This window comes from Pristiophorus japonicus, chromosome 8 (assembly GCF_044704955.1).
Source record: "Pristiophorus japonicus isolate sPriJap1 chromosome 8, sPriJap1.hap1, whole genome shotgun sequence".
Classification (NCBI taxonomy): Eukaryota; Metazoa; Chordata; class Chondrichthyes; family Pristiophoridae; genus Pristiophorus; species Pristiophorus japonicus.
The window spans coordinates 124708148-124726975 of NC_091984.1; the positions used below are offsets into that span (position 1 = coordinate 124708148).

The 18828-nt window shown below is 44.2% G+C and overlaps 1 protein-coding gene across 7 annotated transcripts in view; it reads left to right on the forward strand.

The window, feature by feature from the left end:
- The first annotated feature begins 4136 nt into the window (after positions 1 to 4136).
- acbd6 (acyl-CoA binding domain containing 6) overlaps positions 4137 to 18828 on the forward strand; it is a 227149-nt gene continuing 212457 nt past the window's right edge. Inside the window, exons 1-3 of one of the 7 annotated variants that reach the window (XM_070886217.1) lie at positions 4137 to 4678; positions 13244 to 13308; positions 14427 to 14523. In XM_070886217.1, the coding sequence (XP_070742318.1) occupies positions 4451 to 4678; positions 13244 to 13308; positions 14427 to 14523 (390 nt within the window). In that variant the 5' untranslated portion in view covers positions 4137 to 4450. The remainder of the gene's footprint in view (positions 4679 to 13243; positions 13309 to 14426; positions 14524 to 18828) is intronic. The other 6 variants (XR_011593981.1, XM_070886219.1, XM_070886221.1 and 3 more) reach the window with 6 other exon arrangements.

Below are 18828 nucleotides of genomic sequence, written 5' to 3' on the forward strand. Positions count from 1 at the left end.
TTAGAACAATATGTTGTGGAACCAACCAGGGAGCAGGCGATTTTAGATCTGGTAATGTGTAATGAGACAGGATTAATTAATGATTTCATAGAAACATAGAAAATAGGTGCAGGAGCAGACTATTCGGCCCTTCGAGCCTGCACCGCCATTCAATATGATCATGGCTGATCATTCAACCTCAGTACCCACCCCAGCCTTCTCTCCAGACACCCTAATCCTTTTAGCCATAAGGGCCACATCTAACTCCCTTTTGAATATGTCCAACGAACTGGACTCAACAACTTTCTGTGGCAGAGAATTCCACAGGTTCACAACTCTCTGGGTGAAAAGGTTTTTCCTCATCTCGGTCCTAAATGGCTTACCCCTTATCCTTAGACTGTGACCCCTGGTTCTGGACTTCCCCAACATCGGGAACATTCTTCCTGCATCTAACCTGTCCAGTCCCATCAGAATTTTATACGTTTCTAAGAGATCCCCTCTCATTCTTCTAAATTCCAGTGAGTATAAGCCTAGCCGATCCAGTCTTTCTTCATATGTCAGTCCTGCCATCCCGGGAATCAGTCTGGTGAACCTTCGCTGCACTCCCTCAATAGCAAGCACGTCCTTCCTCAGATTAGGAGACCAAAACTGCACACAATACTCAAGGTGTGGTCTCACCAAGGCCCTGCACAACTGCAGCAAGACTTCCCTGCTCCTATACTCAAATCCCCTCGCTATGAAGGCCAGCATGCCATTTGTTTCTTTACTGACTGCTGTACCTGCATGCCTACCTTCAAGGACTGATGTACCATGACACCCAGGTCTCGTTGCACCTCCCCTTTTCCTAATCTGTCACCATTCAGATAATAATCTGCCTTCCTGTTTTTGCCACCAAAGTGGATAAGCTCACATTTATCCACATTATACTGCATCTGCCATGCATTTGCCCATTCACCTAACCTGTCCAAGACCCCCTGCAGCCTCTGAGCATCTTCCTCGCAGCTCGCACTGCCACCCAGCTTAGTGTCATCTGCAAACTTGGAGATATTACATTCAATTCCTTCATCTAAATCATTAATGTATATTGTAAATAGCTGGGGTCTCATCACTGAACCCTGCGGCACCCCACAAGTCACTGCCTGCCATTCGGAAAAGGATCCGTTTATTCCCACTCTTTGCTTCCTGTCTGCCAACCATTTCTCTATCCACGTCAATACATTACACACCAATACCATGTGCCCTAATTTTGCACACGAATCTCTCATGTGGAACCTTGTCAAAAGCCTTTTGAAAGTCCAAATACACCACATCTACTGGTTCTCCCTTATCCACTCTACTAGTTACATGCTCAAAAAACTCTAGAAGATTTGTCAAGCATGATTTCCCTTTCATAAATCCATGCTGACTTGGACCGATCCTGTCACTGCTTTCCAAATGAGCTGCTATTACATCTTTAATAATTGACTCTCGCATTTTCCCCACCACCAATGTCAGGCTAACCGGTCTCTAATTCCCTGTTTTCTCCCTCCCTCCTTTTTAAAAAAGTGGGGTTACATTAGCTACCCTCCAATCCATAGGAACTGATCCAGAGTCCATGGAATGTTGGGAAATGACCACCAATGCATCTACTATTTCTAGGGCCACTTCCTTAAGTACTCTGGGATGCAGACTATCAGGCCCTCTTGGGATCCTCTAGGGAAGAGTGATCACAACATGCTAAAATTTCAAATTCAGTTTGCGGATGAGAAACATAAATAAACGCAATTGCAAAGGTATGAAGGCAGAGTTGGCTAAAATAGACTGGAAAAATAGATTAAAGTGTAAGGTGGTAGATAAGCAGTGGCAGACACTTAAGGAGATAGTTCAGATTTCTCAGCAAAGATATGTTCCAATGAGAAAGAAAGACGCTACGCGAAGGATGAACCATCCGTGGCTAATTAAGGAAGTTAAGGATGGTATCAAATTGAAAACAAAGGCATACAATGTTGCGAAGATTAATGGCAGGTCAGAGGATTGGGAAATGTTTAGAAACCAGCAAAGGACAACCAAAAAAAAATAGAGGGGGAAGATAGATTATGAGAGTAAACAAGCAAGAAATATAAAAACAGTCAGTAAGAACTTCTACAGGTATATAAAAAGGAAGAAAGTAGCTAAAGTAAACATTGGTCCCTTAGAGGATGAGACTGGGTAATTAATAATGAGAGACAGGGAAATGGCAGAGGCTTTGAACAAATATTTTGTATTGGTCTGCATGGTAGAAGACACTAAAAGCATTCCAATAATAATAATCAAGGGGCTATAGGGAGGGAGGAACTTAAAACAATCACTACAACTAGAGAAAATGTTGTAGGCAAACTAATGGGACTAAAGGTGGCCATGTCATCTGGACCTGATGGCCTGCATCCTACGGTCTTAAAAGAAGTGGCTGCAGAGATTGGTTGTAATATACCAAAATTCCAGGGATTCTGGAGAGGTTCCAGCGGATTTGAAAACTGCAACTGTAATGCCCTTATTCAAGAAAGGAGGGAGACAGAAAGCAGGAAACTATAGACCAGTTAGCCTAACATCTGCCATTGGGAAAATGCTGGAGTCCATTATTAAGGATGTAGTAGCAGAACATTTAGAAAATCATAATACAATCAAGCAGAGTCAGCATGGTTTTATGAAAAGGAAATTGTGTTTGACAAATTAGCTGGAGTTCTTTGAGGATGTAATGAGCAGGGTAGATAAAAGATATAGTGTATTTGGATTTCCAGAAGGCATTCGAAAAGGTGCCACATAAAAGGTTACTGCACAAGCTAAGAGCTCACGGGGTTGGGGGTAATTATATTAGCATGGATAGGGGATTGGCTAACTAACAGAAAACAGAGAGTTGGGATAAATGGGTCATTTTCAGGTAGGCAAACTGTAATTAATGGGGTGCCACAGGGATCAGTGCTGGGGCCTCAACTATTTACTATCTATATTAATGAATTAGATGAAGGGACCGATTGTACTGCAGCCAAATTTGCTGATGATACAAAGATAGGTGGGAAAGCAAGTTGTGAGGAGGAGACAAATAATTTGCAAAGGGATCTAGATAGGTTAAGTGAGTGGGCAAAAATTTGGCAGATGGAATATAATGTGGGAAAATATGTTATCCACTTTGATAGGAAGAATAAAAAAGTAAATTATTATTTAAATAGAGACTACAAAATGCTGTGGTACAGAGGGATCTGAAGGTCCTTGTACATGCAACACAAGTTATCATGCAGCTACAGCAAGTAATCATGAAGGCAAATGGAATGTTGGCCTTTATTGCAAAGGGGATAGAGTATAAAAGTAGGGAAGTCTTGCTGCAAATATACAAGGTATTGGTGAGACCACACCTGGAGTACTGTATACAGTTTTGGTCTCCTTATTTAATGCACTTGCATTGGAGATAGTTCAGAGAAAGTTCATGAGGTTGATTCCTGAGATGAAGGGTTTGTCTTATGAAGAAAGGTTGAGATAGTTAGGCCTATTTTCATTGGAGTTTAGAAGAATGAGAGTTATTGAAACATATAAGATTCTGAGAGGGCATGTCAGGGTAGATGTTTCCCCTTGTGGGGGAATCTAGAACTAGGGGGCACAGTTTCAGAATAAAGGATCGCCTATTTAAAACGGAGATGAGGAGGAATTTCTTCTCTCAGGGGGCTCGAGGATATTTTGAATTCTCTAACCCACAGAGCTGTGGAGGCTGGATCATTGAATATATTTAAGGTGGAGATAGACAGATTTCTGAACCAAAGGGGGGAGGCAAGGATTATTTGGAGTGGGCAGGAAAGTGGAGTTGTGGCCAAGATCAGATCAGCCACAGGGCTGTCAACATCAGGGAAATGACATTGAAGAAAGACTTGCATTTCTTTCATGCTTTTACGTCCACCTGAGAGAGCAGACTCGGTTTAAAGTCTCATTCAAAAGACGGCACCTCCCACAGTGCAACACTCCAAGTGTCAGCCTTTCTGTACTCAAGTTCCTGAAGCGGGACTTGAACCCACAACCTTCTAACTCAGAGAGTGCTACCCACTAAGCGACACTGCAACTATTTAGTTTGGAAACACGGTTAAACACCTGCAGGAAGGGTGCCTCTTTTAATTAATTAAATAGTGACAAGGCGGCAGATGCTGTGTGGAGTTTGCGGAGAATGAGTGACAGGCGCTCCCTGCCCTGCTATCGGTGACTGGGGGGGACGCACAAGCGTGGAACCTTGGTGCGCGGCAGGCGGACTCCAGCCGGAGTGTTGATGGGTGTGCGCGCAGTGAGTGAGCGGTGTGTGTTGACGGGGGTGGAGGGGAAGGGAGGCTGAAGGTGGCGGCTTAACCAGGCGTTAAACCAGGCGGTAAACCGGCAGTGACTCACCCTCCCCTCCACTCCTCCCCCCAGTAACCGCTGCCCGGTAGGGGAACGAGAGGCCGGGGGAAGTGTGCGGGCTGGGTTCGGGCAGCAGCCGATGACGATGGCGGCGGTGTCGGGCCGGACGTGCGGTGACAGTAGCGGCAGCGAGGAGCAGGCGGAGCCCGAGGCGGAGGCGTTTGGGCCGGGGCTCGGGCCCGCGGACGAGGACCGGCCGGGGCGCGCGCTGGAGGATCAGTTCGAGCGCGCGGCCCAGCAGCTGCAGAGGCTCGCGCAAGGCGCGGGCCGGGACACGCTGCTCTACCTGTACAGCAGGTTCAAACAGGTGAGCAAGCTCACTCAGCACTTGCACTGCCACCAGCGGACGGCACGCAGCGCTTTTTACAGCCAATGCAGTACTTCTTTTTTGTGGGGGGTTGGGGTGGGAGAAGTGTAGTCACTGTTGCCATGTTGCCAGCCAGTTTGCGCACGGCAGGATCCCATAAACGTAGAAAATAGGTGCAGCAGTAAGGTCATTCGGCCCTTCGAGCCTGCACCACCATTCAATATGATCATGGCTGATCATGCAACTTCAGTACCCCACACCTGCTTTCTCTCCATACCCCTTGATCCCTTTAGCCGTTAGAGCCACACCTAGCTCCCTTTTGACTATATCTAACAAACTGGCCTCAACAACTTTCTGTGGTAGAGAATTCCACATGCTCACAACTCTCTGAGTGAAGAAGTTTCTCCTCATCTTGGTCCTAAATGGCCTACCCCTTATCCTGAGACTGACCCCTGGTTCTGGACTTCCCCAACATCAGGAGCATTCTTCCTGCATCTAACCTGTCCAGCCCCGTCAGAATTTTATATGTTTCTATGCGATCCTCCCTCATCCTACTAAATTCCAGTGAATATAAGCCTAGTCGATCCAGTCTTTCTTCTTATGTCAGTCCTGTCATCCCGGGAATCAGTCTGGTGACCCTTCGCTGCAGTCCCTCAATAGCAAGAATGTCCTTACTCAGATTAGGAGACCAAAAATATTCCAGGTGTAGCGTCACCAAGGTCCTGTACAACAGCAAATGTGATAATGACCCAGATAATCATTTTTTTAATGTTAAGATGATTGAGGGGATAAATACGACTTCCCCCGCTCTTCTTTGAAGATAGTGCTCAGGGATCTTTTACGCCCACCTGAGAGAGCAGATGGGGCCTCAGTTTGACGTCTCATCTGAAAGATGGCACCTCCAACAGGGCAGTGCTCCCTCAGCATGGCACTGGAGTATCAGGCTAGATTTTTTTGTGCTACACGTTTCTGGAGTGGGACTTGAATCCACAACCTTTTGACTCAGAGGCAAGAGTGCTATCCAGTAACCACGCTGACACTCACACCGTCACCTCCCTCCCCGCCCCCCGGGACAAGTAAACACTCGTCTCACCTCCCGGGGCAGGTTAAACCCCCGCCTCACCCCCCCACGACAGGTAAATACCTCCACCCCATGATACATTAAACCGCCCCCCCCCCCCAATTCCACGATAGGTAAACCCTCCCCATTCCCCAGACAAGTAAACCCCCCACCCCCATGCCTGCAACAGGTAAATCCCCCAATCGCCACGACAGGCAAACACCTCCAATCCCCCAATCCCTGCGACAGGTAACCCCCCCACTCCCTGGGACGGTAAACCCCCCTCCGCCAATCTCCCCCCCCCCCCCCATTCAGGTGAAACTCCAGGGACATATATTAGCATGGATTGAGGATTGGTTAACGTGCACAAAACAGAGAGTAGGAATAAATGTGTAATTTTCGGGGTGGCAGGCTGTAACTAGTGGGGTGCTGCAAGGATCAGTGCTTGGGCCTCAGTTATTTACTATCTATATTAATGACTTAGATGAGGGGGACCAAGTTTGCTGATGTTACAAAGTGAGGTGGGAAAGTAAGTTGTGAGGAGGCTGCAAAGAGGCTTCAAAGGGATATAGACAGGTTAAGTGAGTGAGTGGGCAAGAACATGGCAGATGCAATATAATGTGGACAAATGTGAAGTTAGCCATTTTGGTAGGAAAAATAGAAAAGCAGACTATTTTTTTAAATGGCGAAGGATTGGGAAATATTGGTGTTCAGAGGGACCTGGATGTCCTTGTACACGAATCACAGAAACATGCAGGTATCCCAATCAGTTGGGAAAGAAATTGGTATGTTAGCCTTTATTACAAAAGGATTGGTGTATAAGAGTAAAGAAGTCTTACTGCAATTTTATAGGGTCTCTTGCTGAGACCACATCTGGAGCACTTTACAGTTTTGGTCTCCTTCCCTAATGAAGGATGTACTTGCCTTAGAGGGAGTGCAATGAAGGTTCACTAGACTGATATCTGGGATGGGAAGATTGTCCTATGAGGAGAGATTGAGTAGTCTAGGCTCCCTAGAGGTTAAAGAATGAGAGGCCCATTGAAAAGTATAAAATTCTTAAGGGGCTTGACAGATTAGATGTTGCGGATGTTTCCCCTGGGTGGTGAATCTAGAACTAGGGGGCAGCATCTCAGAATAAGGGGGTCAGCCATTTAGGACTCCGATGAGGAGAAATTTCTTCGAGAGTTGTGAATCTTTGGAATTCTCTACCCCACAGAACTATGGATGCTCAGTCATTGAGAAGATTCAAGACCAAGATCGATAAATTGGATATTGAGGGAACCAAAGGATATGGGGATAGTACGGGAAGGTGGAGTTGAGGCGGAAGTTGGAGTTGAGGCAGAAGATCAGCCATAATCTTGTTGAATGGCGGAGTAGGCTCGAATAGCTTGCTTCTGCTCTTATTTCATATGTTCTTATGACAGATGTACACAGGTAAACCCTCGGGACAGGTGCAAACAGGTAAACCCCAAGGACAGGTATAAACCTCAGGGACAGGTGTAAACAGGTATAACCCTCAGGGACAGGTGTAAACAGGTATTTACCTCATGCAATCTGTTTTGAGCAATACAAGATTCAAGATTCAATACAAGCAAAGATCCATTTTTGCCACAGATGGGCATGTGGATTTTTGATGAGTAAAATCTATTTGAATGATATAAATAAACCAGCATAACAATTTTACAGATTCTGCCTTTCCAAACGTGTGTCTGGAAGGGGCATTTGGAGCTATGTAACACGAGGGTGATGTGCCAGTGGTTACAGGTTGTCCCTGATGATGGTAGTGGTAGGAGCAGTTTGAGATGATCATAGGATCTTTCAGCACAGAAAGAGGTCGATCGTGCCTGTGCCAACTCTTTGAAGAGCTATCCAATTAGTCCCACTCCCTTGCTCTTTCCCCATAGCCCTTCAGATTTTCCCTTTTCAAGGATCTCTCTGATTCCCCTTTGAATGTTAATATTGAATCTGCTTCCATCCACCACCCTTTCAGGAAGTGCATTTCAGATCAGAATAATTTGCTACGTAACAAATAAATGTCTTCTCATCTCCCCTCTGGTTCTTTTAACAATTATCTTAAATCTGTGTCTTCTGGTTAGCAACCATAATGCCAGTGGATACAGTTTCTCCCTATTTACTCAATCAAAACCCTTCTTCATTTTGAACATCTCTTTTAAATGTCCCCCTAACCTACTCTACTCTACGGCGAATAATCGCAGTTTCTCCAGCCTTTCCATATAACTGAAGTCCTTCATCCCTAGTACCGTGATGAATTACGAGTATTGTACCTGTACAAGCATAGACAACAACATTAAAGTATATTGTTTGCTAAGTAGTAAATATGTATAGTGATATTTCTGATTTAAGACCCTTACAATGTCCATGTCTAACCCACTGCTTCACTCAAATCCTGTGGTGGCTTTTTCAGAGCATGGTATGTGCCTGTGGGAAAAAGTATAAAAGGAATTTTAAAAAACACTCTTAATTGAACCATTATTTCAAATGCTTCTCTATTAGCTCTGCGAGCTTATCCAACAACTGCTGCAGCAAGCAGACTTTTAGGGCGGTGCTGAGTTAGCTGATCTGAGCCAGAGCAATTGGTTTTGGCTCTCCTGGATTCGAGCAGGGAAGATCGGCCAGCGTTTCCTCTCCTGAGCACTGCCCAGTGACCCAATTTGAAATTGCATGTGTGGATGTCCCAGGCTCAGCTGTGAGGCCCTCGCTGGTCAGATGGGCTGCAAGCCCTCACTGTTGAGGTTCACACCTGAGTAATAGCCATGTACCTCACCTAGCACCGAAGGCATCATACCTCAGCAGGGAATCAGCGCCATCAGGAGGTGTGGTGACAGTTGGCAATGTGGAAAAAAGGAATGTGACTTTGGTTCATGTCTTGTGAAGACCTGACATTTTTGGATTGCGTGGAATTTTGCTCAATTCGTGTTGGTGACGAGCTGGGTTACAATGGGATCAAATTTCCCCAGGAGTTGCCCCGCTTTTTTTGGAGTAAACTTAAAAATCTGCAAATTTCCCCATTTAACTTGCTCCAGTGTAAGTCAGTTAGGTTTTTTTTTAGTTTAGTTTTTTTTCTCCAAAAGGGGTTGTGACCAGCCACTTACGCCTGTTTTGGCCATAGAAGCAAATTTGGCCAGCTCAAAGTTACTCCAAACTAACTTCAGCCAGTGTATGTGGCCACTTTTGTAGGTACAGAAAAACCTTACCTACATTTAAGAAATCAGCGCAGGTAGCCAGAGATAGGGGGGTGGGGGGAGGTGAGTTAGAGGATTCTAAAGCACTAAACCCCTTCACAGCATCAGCACAACATCAAAACAACTTCAGCACAACATCTTCACGACATCATCAAAGATAAATCAGCTACTGAATATAGAGTAGTCCTGCCTTGCCGACTGCAGAACGCACCGGCTAGCCCTTCGGCCAGGGCTAGGGGCGGCAGGCACGCATGACTGTAGGGGTGAGGGATGTTTTATTTTTAACAATTGTTCCTAAATGTGTGGTGATAATGGAATATGATTCAGTTTTAATGCAAAAAATCTTTTATTGGAAAGTTTACAATGCACTTCAACAACAACAACAGCAAAGAAAGACTGCACCCATCTCTCACCCACATAATCGGGGAATGTGCACTTCCTCATAGGGGCGGTGGGGATGGGATGGGGTGGGGCAGGGCGCAGGGGGCCCAGCTTGGGTCTCCACAGAGGTTGGTGTGGGGATTGCAGTGGGAGTGGCATTTGATTGTCAGGCTTGTGTGCCCTTATTGCAGCAGCTAGCTCCCTCATGGCCTCTGACATGCCCACCCTCAGTTCCTGTCTCAGTGCTGATATTTCTCCCGACAGTGTCGCAACCTCATCACGCACCCAACTGACGGCGGCCACGAGTGATCGGGTGAGGGCATTGGTCTCCTCACCCAATGACACAACCTGATGTACATCTGATGAAGGCTACATCTCAGGAGAGACTGGTTAGCTTCTCCTTCCCCCTCACCGTGGGTCTGCCTAGCAGCACCCCTCCAGTGCGAAGCGCAGGCTGGGATGGTGGGGCCCTGGGTGTTCCAACCTGCATTCCACCACCGCCACTGGGATCCGCAACCTCGGAAGGTGTGAAACCAAGGTGAGTTGTGGCAAAGCTCATGGAGGTGTCTGGCAAAATGATGCCCTGTACCATGGACTGATCCATATCACAATCAGCATTCTCCCGTGAACACAGATCCATGCGCCCCTCCTCCCCCCACCTGCCTTGGTCTGGAGCGGACGCATCTGGATCATCTTGTTGATCTTCAGGATTATCTTCTTCAGCAAAATACAACAGATCAGTCAAATGGTTAGCAGAAAGGAGGGGGCAGGATGGGTGGAATGAGTAGTCTCATGCGTAGCAGACCAGTCAGCAGGTTGATTTGAAGGGTGACGATGCATTTTGATGATTGACCCTCACCGTCGCGTGTGGGCCCAGCTTGTGCAGAGTAATTCTTTTTGTGCAGTTGCGACTCAGCAAGGCAGTGATCCTCTGTTCCGGGGTGATAGTTGGTGCAGATTTGGCGGCCCTCCTCCTGTTCTAGTTCTCTCCCTTTTGTTGTGGGCCAATTTCTTCTGCAAAGATGAAAATATAATTTTTGCCACATGGTGAGCTTCTGATGGATGGGATATATACGGATGATCACGGTAACAATTGCAATTCCATTTAAAACTCAAGATAATACTTACACTCACTACTTGACCAACATCCTGCCATTTCTTTTTACACTGGCTTCCAGTTCTTGCGATCTTCACCCCGACGGAGAATTCTTCTGCAACTAGGTTCCAGAGTCTCCTCATTTCTTTGGGAGGAACTTTTGTGGGACCACAGTGATATCCAGCTGCTGTCATCTCTTCTCAATGACAGTGACTAGTTTCTTCACCTCCTCATGCAAGAAGTTCTTCGTCCTTGTTGCACACTCTTGCGTCATTGGTGTATTGGATTTACACTCAGGTGATCTTGAAAACACACAGTTCTCACTTTTCATGTATCTATGCAGCACTCCTTTCCACTCCCTCAGCCACCCAAAAATCACAATTCACACCTTACCTTCTAATATGGCCCACTGCCAATGCTGCTGAGGCACTGAGGACGCTCTCCCTTTAAATGGCCGATTGGCAAGGTTCCTGCCTTTAACGTGCATTGCGCATGCACAAACAGTCATGCGCCCCCCCCCTGCAGGCACTCGAAGACACGCCGGACCCAAGCCCCCCACCCCCCCATCCCGGCTGCGCTGAACAAGCGCGGCCCAAGCTCCGCCCCTCACAGGTTTCTCAGCGCCACGCCACGGGACCACAGGGGATCCAGGAATGGCCAAATTATCCCGGTAAGTTTTCGGTGCATTTTTTCCCCCACGAAGTCGGCGCACCACATCTAACTACGGCGCTCTAAGCGGCTGAGGAAATTTGGGGGCAAAGTGTTTGGACTTGGTGCATGATTGGAGTTACTTTCCTTCCTTGATACTAACCCGAAGAGAGCTTTCTTCCGGAACCCCGGGCTGACCTGTGCTGGATCAGGGAGTTGGTCTAGGCTCTGGAATGGTGTGAAGTCAGAGAGGTAGATGATTTTTTTAAAAAAAGCTACCCATTTGAAGTTAACGCAGAAAGTGGTTTCCCGTACAACATTATTCTCCTTTAAACAGGATATGAGTTAAATACCAGTCCAGAGATATCTATATGATAGCATATCAGCTATCGATAGCAAATCAATCATTGCAGAAGTAAAGTTAACCATGGAAAGTTTATCATGTTTCTCTGGTATAGTGAAAATAACTCTAATATTTTGTAATAAGCCAATTTGATGACCCATAGTGTTGTGTTTAAAAAGTAAGTTGCTTAGGAAGTTGCTCGGGAGTGTGAGACAATTTAAAATTGTAGTCCGAACAGAAAATGCGACAAGAACACAACAAGCCCACCAGTATCTGGAAAGAGAAAAGACATTAACATTTGAGATTGAAACTCTTAATCTGAACTGAGACACGATTGAGTTTCAACCCAAATACAAACCTGTCTTCTCAGGTACTACTTGGTCTTTATAGTCTGTTCTCAGTTTGCTAGCATTCACTTTTTCTTATCAAATTCTGATCTGTCCTGGTGATGGCTGAGATTAATATTTTTAAAGAGGAGTCTCTTGGCAGTAATCATGATGTCGGAATCTGACTATAGTTCTGATTTTTCTAAAGCTTTCATCTCCATGGCCCTTATTTTCCGGTGCCTACTGGTGTGTACATGGTGCGACGCACCCGTAAGGGCCCTGCAAGTTCTAGATTTGTGTGTACGAAAACCCGGAACTTGCGATCTGTCAAGAATCTTCTTGACAGATCGTAGCCATCCTCGAGGAATGGACATGCACAGGCAGAGCTATTTGCTCAGCGAATGCCCGTGAAATTCTTATACCAGCATAAGATTTTAAATGAATACAGGGTATAACAATTTTTTTCAGTTATTTAAACACTAAAACACCTGTAGAATAAGTTGAGGTTATTTTTAGCCCCTTTAAGACATTTCAATTTATTTTTCACAAAGTTAAGTTTTTGGTTTAAATGTTTAATTAATTTGTATTTTAATTAATTTTAAATATGTAAATTTTAAAATTTGCTATGTAAATATGCTTTTTATGGGGACCCCATTCATGCTTATGGGGATTCTATACGTACAGAATCCCCATAAGCATGAATGGGGATCCTCTTCTTTCATTGATGGGGACGTCCCACGTGATCCCAGGGGCAGTAGGCGCAGATTTTAGTTGCGGATTGGAGGCATTTCCCTTCGACCTCATATTCAGGCCCTTAGTGTTGGATAGGCTGTCCTGTGATCACGTGACGTTGAATGCCGTCACTGAGGAGAGTGTGACAAAGAAAAGAGGTAGAGGAAGGAATCTGTAATACAGTGAGAAAATTATAGAACATCTAGTTAATTCCCTACAAAGATCACCTTGTAAATCATAAAGTTTTGATTTAATCGTAAAACTCTCCCTTGCGAGCGGAATAAATTGTGCAGAGGGAGAAGTAGTCCTGATTCCCTACAGATGAATAATTCTGATCTCTGCAGTTGCAAGGCAACATTTATAATGTATTCGATATATTTGTTAAATGCAGACCAAGACTATAGCAGTAAAGCAAAGATAAGAACATTATTGCACATTCTTGAGTTCAAAAAGGGCAAGAAATTTAGGTTGCAGCTTTGAAATTGTCCGAGTTTTTTTCATACTCTTGAACTTCATTTCAAACTAGGTTTGTGATGCCAACAGGTGGTGGTCACTTTTCTACATTGTTTTCGAAGGCTTAAGCATGCTCTTTTTTTGATTTTTTGGTTTCTTGGTGGGAAGGGTCTAAAGAATAACAACAATTCCGAAGAGCAAATAAAAATCCCAACCCATGTTATGCGACTTCGCAACATTTCCATGAGGTTTGTGGTAACAGACTTGTTTCTGTTGCACGAGTCAAAAGTTTCAGACATTATTTCCTCCATTTTGTTTCCTAGGCCAAATTTGGAAAATGCAATGTCCCAAAGCCTGGATTCTTTGACTTTGAAGGTAAACAGAAATGGTAAGCGCTTAAACAAAAAATGATCTTTTTTTTAAATATACAAGTATTAAACAAATATAAATGTGTATTTATTTTTCTTAAGAATAGAAAGCTAACATGAACTGAATATGGTTGGGGTGAAACAATGAAATGAAAGCACAGCTCCAGTGGATTGTTGAGGTTGGGTAACTGCTTTTCCATCTACCCCGATATTAGTTTGGATTTTTAAATACAGGGTACTTGTTTTGTTTTTATGAATTAAGAGGTGAAAATTTTCATTCTTTTGCATGTGGGCATTGCAGGTGTGCTTGTTCAATAAGGAACTGTCAGGTGCTGGAAGCCTGGTATGTTTCTTCACTATTCATACAGTGTGACACATTTTGTTTTTTTGCCTGCTCAAGTTTGAGCGCCACTGTTCAAGAGGGATCAGCTGGCATTTTCTATGTTTTTAAAAAAATTTGAAGACTGGCATTATCGGAACCCATCTACTTTGGTTGCGGACAATATTGGGCTCATGTGTGATGCCTTCTGTTATATATGCAGACTATCGATATACTCTCTGTGTAGTCACTATATAGTTGCATAAAATGGCGACTTGTTACCTGATGTACTTTCAATAAGGTTTTACACTGTGTATATACTATGCTGGCACCACTAGAGGGTGCAACTGGTGGAGACCAGGGTTTCCTGCCCCTGTGGCAGAGGCTGTCCACCAGAGGGTACTGCGGTGGGAGACCTGAGGGTCACCTGCAGAGGTGTGCAAGGCCCAGTATAAAAGGCTGCTCACCATGCTTGTGCCTCACTCTGGAGTTACGAATTAAGTACCAAGGTCACTACAGTTTGAGTACAACACATTGCCTCGTGGAGTCATTCATAAGTGCATCACAGACATAACACCTTCCACAGTCAAATAGTACACGCACTGATGATGCTTGCATATCTAGGACGGTGGTTATTGAGGTATGTGAGGGGTGCTGGAGACCGTGAATCTGTACCCCGCCTTCAGAAGTGGAGGGACGAAAATCTGAAGTGGGAACAAAAGTTGTGCTCAGCAGTACGCCTGATGAGCGAAGCTAAATCCGAACACTTTGCTTTGCTTTAAATATTTTCAACTTAAATAGATTCTTGTTTACTGGCAGGGAAGCGTGGAAGGAGATGGGTGATATGACTGCACAACAGGCTATGCAGGAATATGTTGCGGCTGTACAGAAATTGGACCCAGAGTGGAATTCTAAGGTAACGTTACTGGGAGGGCTGAAAAATTCAACCCCCCAAGTTGCTAGATTTGGAAGTAATCCCACATTCTTGTCATTCGTTGCCTTTCTCCATCTCGGATCCTTTTTTCTCTACATTCCCGCTCAATCTTATCCTACGTGACCTGTTGCCACCCTCCCCTTAGATGTCTCGCCATTTTCTTTTTAGCTTCTTCCTGTAGTTGCATAGTTCAAATACCTGTTTTAGCCAAGTGAGAAATTCATAGTTATATTTTATATTCATGAAGTCATGATTAAAAACAAGGTTATGGAAAAGTACACTATTATAATAATAATGTGTGGACAAATAAGTTAAAATAACTTGTTAATACCTCCTACAAAATTGGAAAAAGGGATTTCATACCAATGCATTAAGCATGAGAGCATAATTATTGCACAGTGTCATATCCAGTGTGCTCTGAAGGCGCAAATTTATTTGTGTACTCGGGAGTGTCAGCATGCTGATGTACCCTGTGCTTTCTCTGTGTGGATATGCGTTTTGATTTTTGAATATTAAGGGAATCAAGGGATTATGGGGATAGTGCAGAAAAGTGGAGTTGAGGTAGAAGATCAGCCATAATCTTATTGAATGGCGGAGCAGGCTCAAGGGGGCAAATGGCCTACTCCTGCTCCTAATTCTTATGTTCTTATGTGTTTACATCCACTGTGGCAGAGAGAGATGTTAAGCACAGGCAAGAACCATTCCCTTTCTGAAGGGACAGAGCAAAAAGTGGAGGGTAGCCCACTGCACATTTGTGTATTGCTTGGCTGCTGGCTTAAGAGGGGCACAGGAGAACAGCACATCTACCTATGGTTCCTAAATCTTTCCACCACTGTGGGTTTTCCTCAGCTCATGCCTAGGTCTGTTGTAGACTAATCGATAGAGATTGATTTCTATGATTGGTCAACAACTCCATTATCATTGTATCATGTGACTACCAGATTGGTAGAAGGCAAGCTAGGTTAACCTTGGTCTTTGCTCGTCCAGCAATTCCTATGTTCACAGTACACCTCGCTAAATAATCTTTTGAAGCATCCACCTTATGAAGTGGATTTACAAATAGCTTTCAGAGGCTAAGGACTAATTGGGTAATCAAACTGGTGCGGAGGAGTCAATAGAGACTGCATGCAGTCATTTGCTCTGTTCACAAGCTGAGTACACGTCAGCATAGCAGCTTCTACAGTGCTGGTCTGCATGGCCCTTTCTCTGACATTGAAGAAAATCCTCACGCAGAAACCTACAGTGGCAAATTTGACTTTGAGCAACTTTGAATGTGACTACCACATGTGACTGACCGTGCTTTGAATTCATCCAAAATGTAAATGTGGCGAATCTGGTCTGTTCATAGACTAGAACACTTTGCCAATGGAAGCAGTTCCTCAATATAAATAATAACCAAGCAGAAAGAAGAGCCTGCTCAACAAGCATAGAGTATATACATTTATTGAAACTGCTATATATAATAGTTATTAAAGTGTGACAAACTGCTATATATAATAGTTATTTTCAAAGTATGATAGTATGTGTGTGTTTATATGAAAAATGATACAGTACAGCAACAACTTGCATTTATATAGCACCTTTAACATAGTAAAACGTCCCAAGGAGCTTCACAGGAGCTTTATTAAATGCAATGGGTCAATGGCTACAAAAACTGCTTTCTAACCCACCAGAATCTTTTCGGCAAGCCCAGTTTGTCTTGTTATATGTTAATATACTTATGAAAAGAGAAAGAAAGAACTTGCATTTATATAGTACATTTCACAGTCTTGTCACATTTCAGGATTTTTTGGCTTGTTTCCACAGAAAGGATGTGTAAATTAGTTACTTTTAAATGTTAGATTTTAAAGCAAAATCTATTTACTCAAGTTTAAAAAGGCACTGATGCAATAGGTCTCACAAATGCTACTGATGTTTCCCCACAGTTTGTAAATATTCAATTCATTAGCCTGTCACCACAATTGATAAACATCACCCTTGAGGAGCCCAGACATAGTGGATAGTAAGGGTCTATTTCCATTGGTGGGGGGTCTATTACGAGGAGGCATTGTTTTAAGGTGGTTGGTGGAAGGTTTAGAAGGGATTTGGCGGGGCGGGGGGGCGGGGTGGGTGGCTTTACGTAGAGGGTTGTGAGGATCTGGAACTAGTTGCTCGGAAGAGTGGTGGATGCAGAGACCCTCACCACTTTTAAGAGATGGTCGGATGGGCACTTAAAGTGGCGTAACCTGCAGGGTTACGGACCTAGAGCTAGTAATTGGGATTAGACTGGATGACCTTTTATTGGACGGAGCAGATATAATGGTAAGTACTGCAGGAAATAGAATACGGCCAGGGTGATTGCTTGGATGGGTTGGAGAGGAATTTTCTCAGATTTTTTTTCTCCCTAAATTGGCCTGGGTTTTTATCTGTTTTTTGTCTCTCCCACGAGATCACATGGCTCCGGTTGAGGTGGAGTGTAGAATGTTTTAGTATAAGGGGTGTCGCAGTTGTATGAGGCAGACTGGTTGGGCTGGATGCTCTCTGCCTTTCCGTTATTGTTCATAGGTTTATATGTAACCTTTAGACTGCTGACTAAGGGCCGTGCGGCTCTTAGTCGGCTGACGCGGACACGATGGGCCGGAATGGCGGCCTCCTGCGTGTAAATTTCTGTTTCTACCTATAATGTTCGAAAGTCTCCGATCCTTTCTAGCTGTGAATAGAGGGTGATCAGATAGAGACAAGACACAGGCAGTCAGTCCAGTCCAGCAAAGCCTGCAACGTCAGTTAGATTTAATACAGAAAGCTGGGAGTGTAAGCTTTGGCCAAGCTCAGAAGGAGATTGCAGGAGAGGAGTTATTTTGCTTAACTCAAAGATAACCCACTGAAGAGGAGAAGTGTAATGTATTCAATATTTTCTTTTATTTTTACCTGAACACACATTGTACTGATTGATCATAACCCCGTTGCTTCTTGTAAAATAAAGCAACTGAATGATTTGTAGCTGGTTTCATTTTCCCAAGTGTTTTCTTCATCTGCCTTCAAAGGCATTGAAGAAGATCCTGTGGAAGACATGAATATCCAACAGTACTTATATTTATAAAGCGCATTTTATGTGGTAAAACATCTCGAGGTGCTTCACAGGAGCATTATCAAACAAAATTTGACATCCAGAAATATGTGAATATCCAGTTTAGATCAGAAGGGGATATATTGTTGCACAATTGTACAATTAGATATCGGCAGTTCGGGCACACTCTCAAATGTGACACTCAGGCTGCTGACCAACATTGCAGCGGCCTGAGAGAATATCTACGGCAAGACCCTAAACCTGTATTGCTGGTTGACAGCAATTTTTGAACTGGAGTCACTATTGTAAGCAAATGTGGCAGCCAGTTTGGGTACAGCAAGGTCCCACAAACAGCAATGAGATGAATGACCAAGTTGATCTGTGTTGGTGTATGAATGTCAGCCAGAACACCAAGAGAACTCCCTGTTCTTGTTCGAATAGTGCAGTGGGATCTTTTACGCCCGCCTGAACAAGCACACATTTGTTTTAATGTGTGATCTGAAAGATGGCACCTTTGACAATGCAGCAGTCTCTCCGTATTGCACTGAAGCATCAGCCTCGGTTATGTGCTCAAATCCTGTTGAGTGCTATTTCTGAAACTCTTGTATCTGAAATTAAAATCGGGCAGTGATTTATTCCACGTTATTATAAACATTGAGAAAAAGTTTTGTTATAAGGCTGATGCTTTGAAAAGGTTTCTTAAATTAAATATACACATCTCATAAACTGGGTCCTGGATTGGAACCTGTGTTTTTTAGTTGGTTTTACAGTTTACTGGTTATTGCTGTTTATGCCTGAAGGCGTGTTTTAGGAGTACATCATGCACTTCGAATTGAGCTGCTGTGAACTTTGATCCGTGCAATAGCAATTGTAATCACAGCATTTTTTTTGCTTGCTATTGCAATGAATAACATTTTCAGATACATTTTTATTAAAATAACTACTGTCATCTCTTTCTATAAGTGGCTGGCCAATCTGCTTCCGGGCCTTTCCCAGTGCCGCTGTTCACACAAGGGGGAGTGATAACAGATTGGCATGACTGCTCCTCTGATATCCCCATGACTGAAGGAAGCACCAAGCAATGACCAGGTGACACCACGCAGCCACACAATCCGAGATCAGAAAGTGAGCGCAGAGGAAGTGGTGCTTTGCATCAGTGAAGTAAGGCAGTGTGCTACGTGCTTTTGGTAAACTGCTTTGTTGCAACATCTTGCTGTGTTGCTCTGCTTATTTTCTGCCCT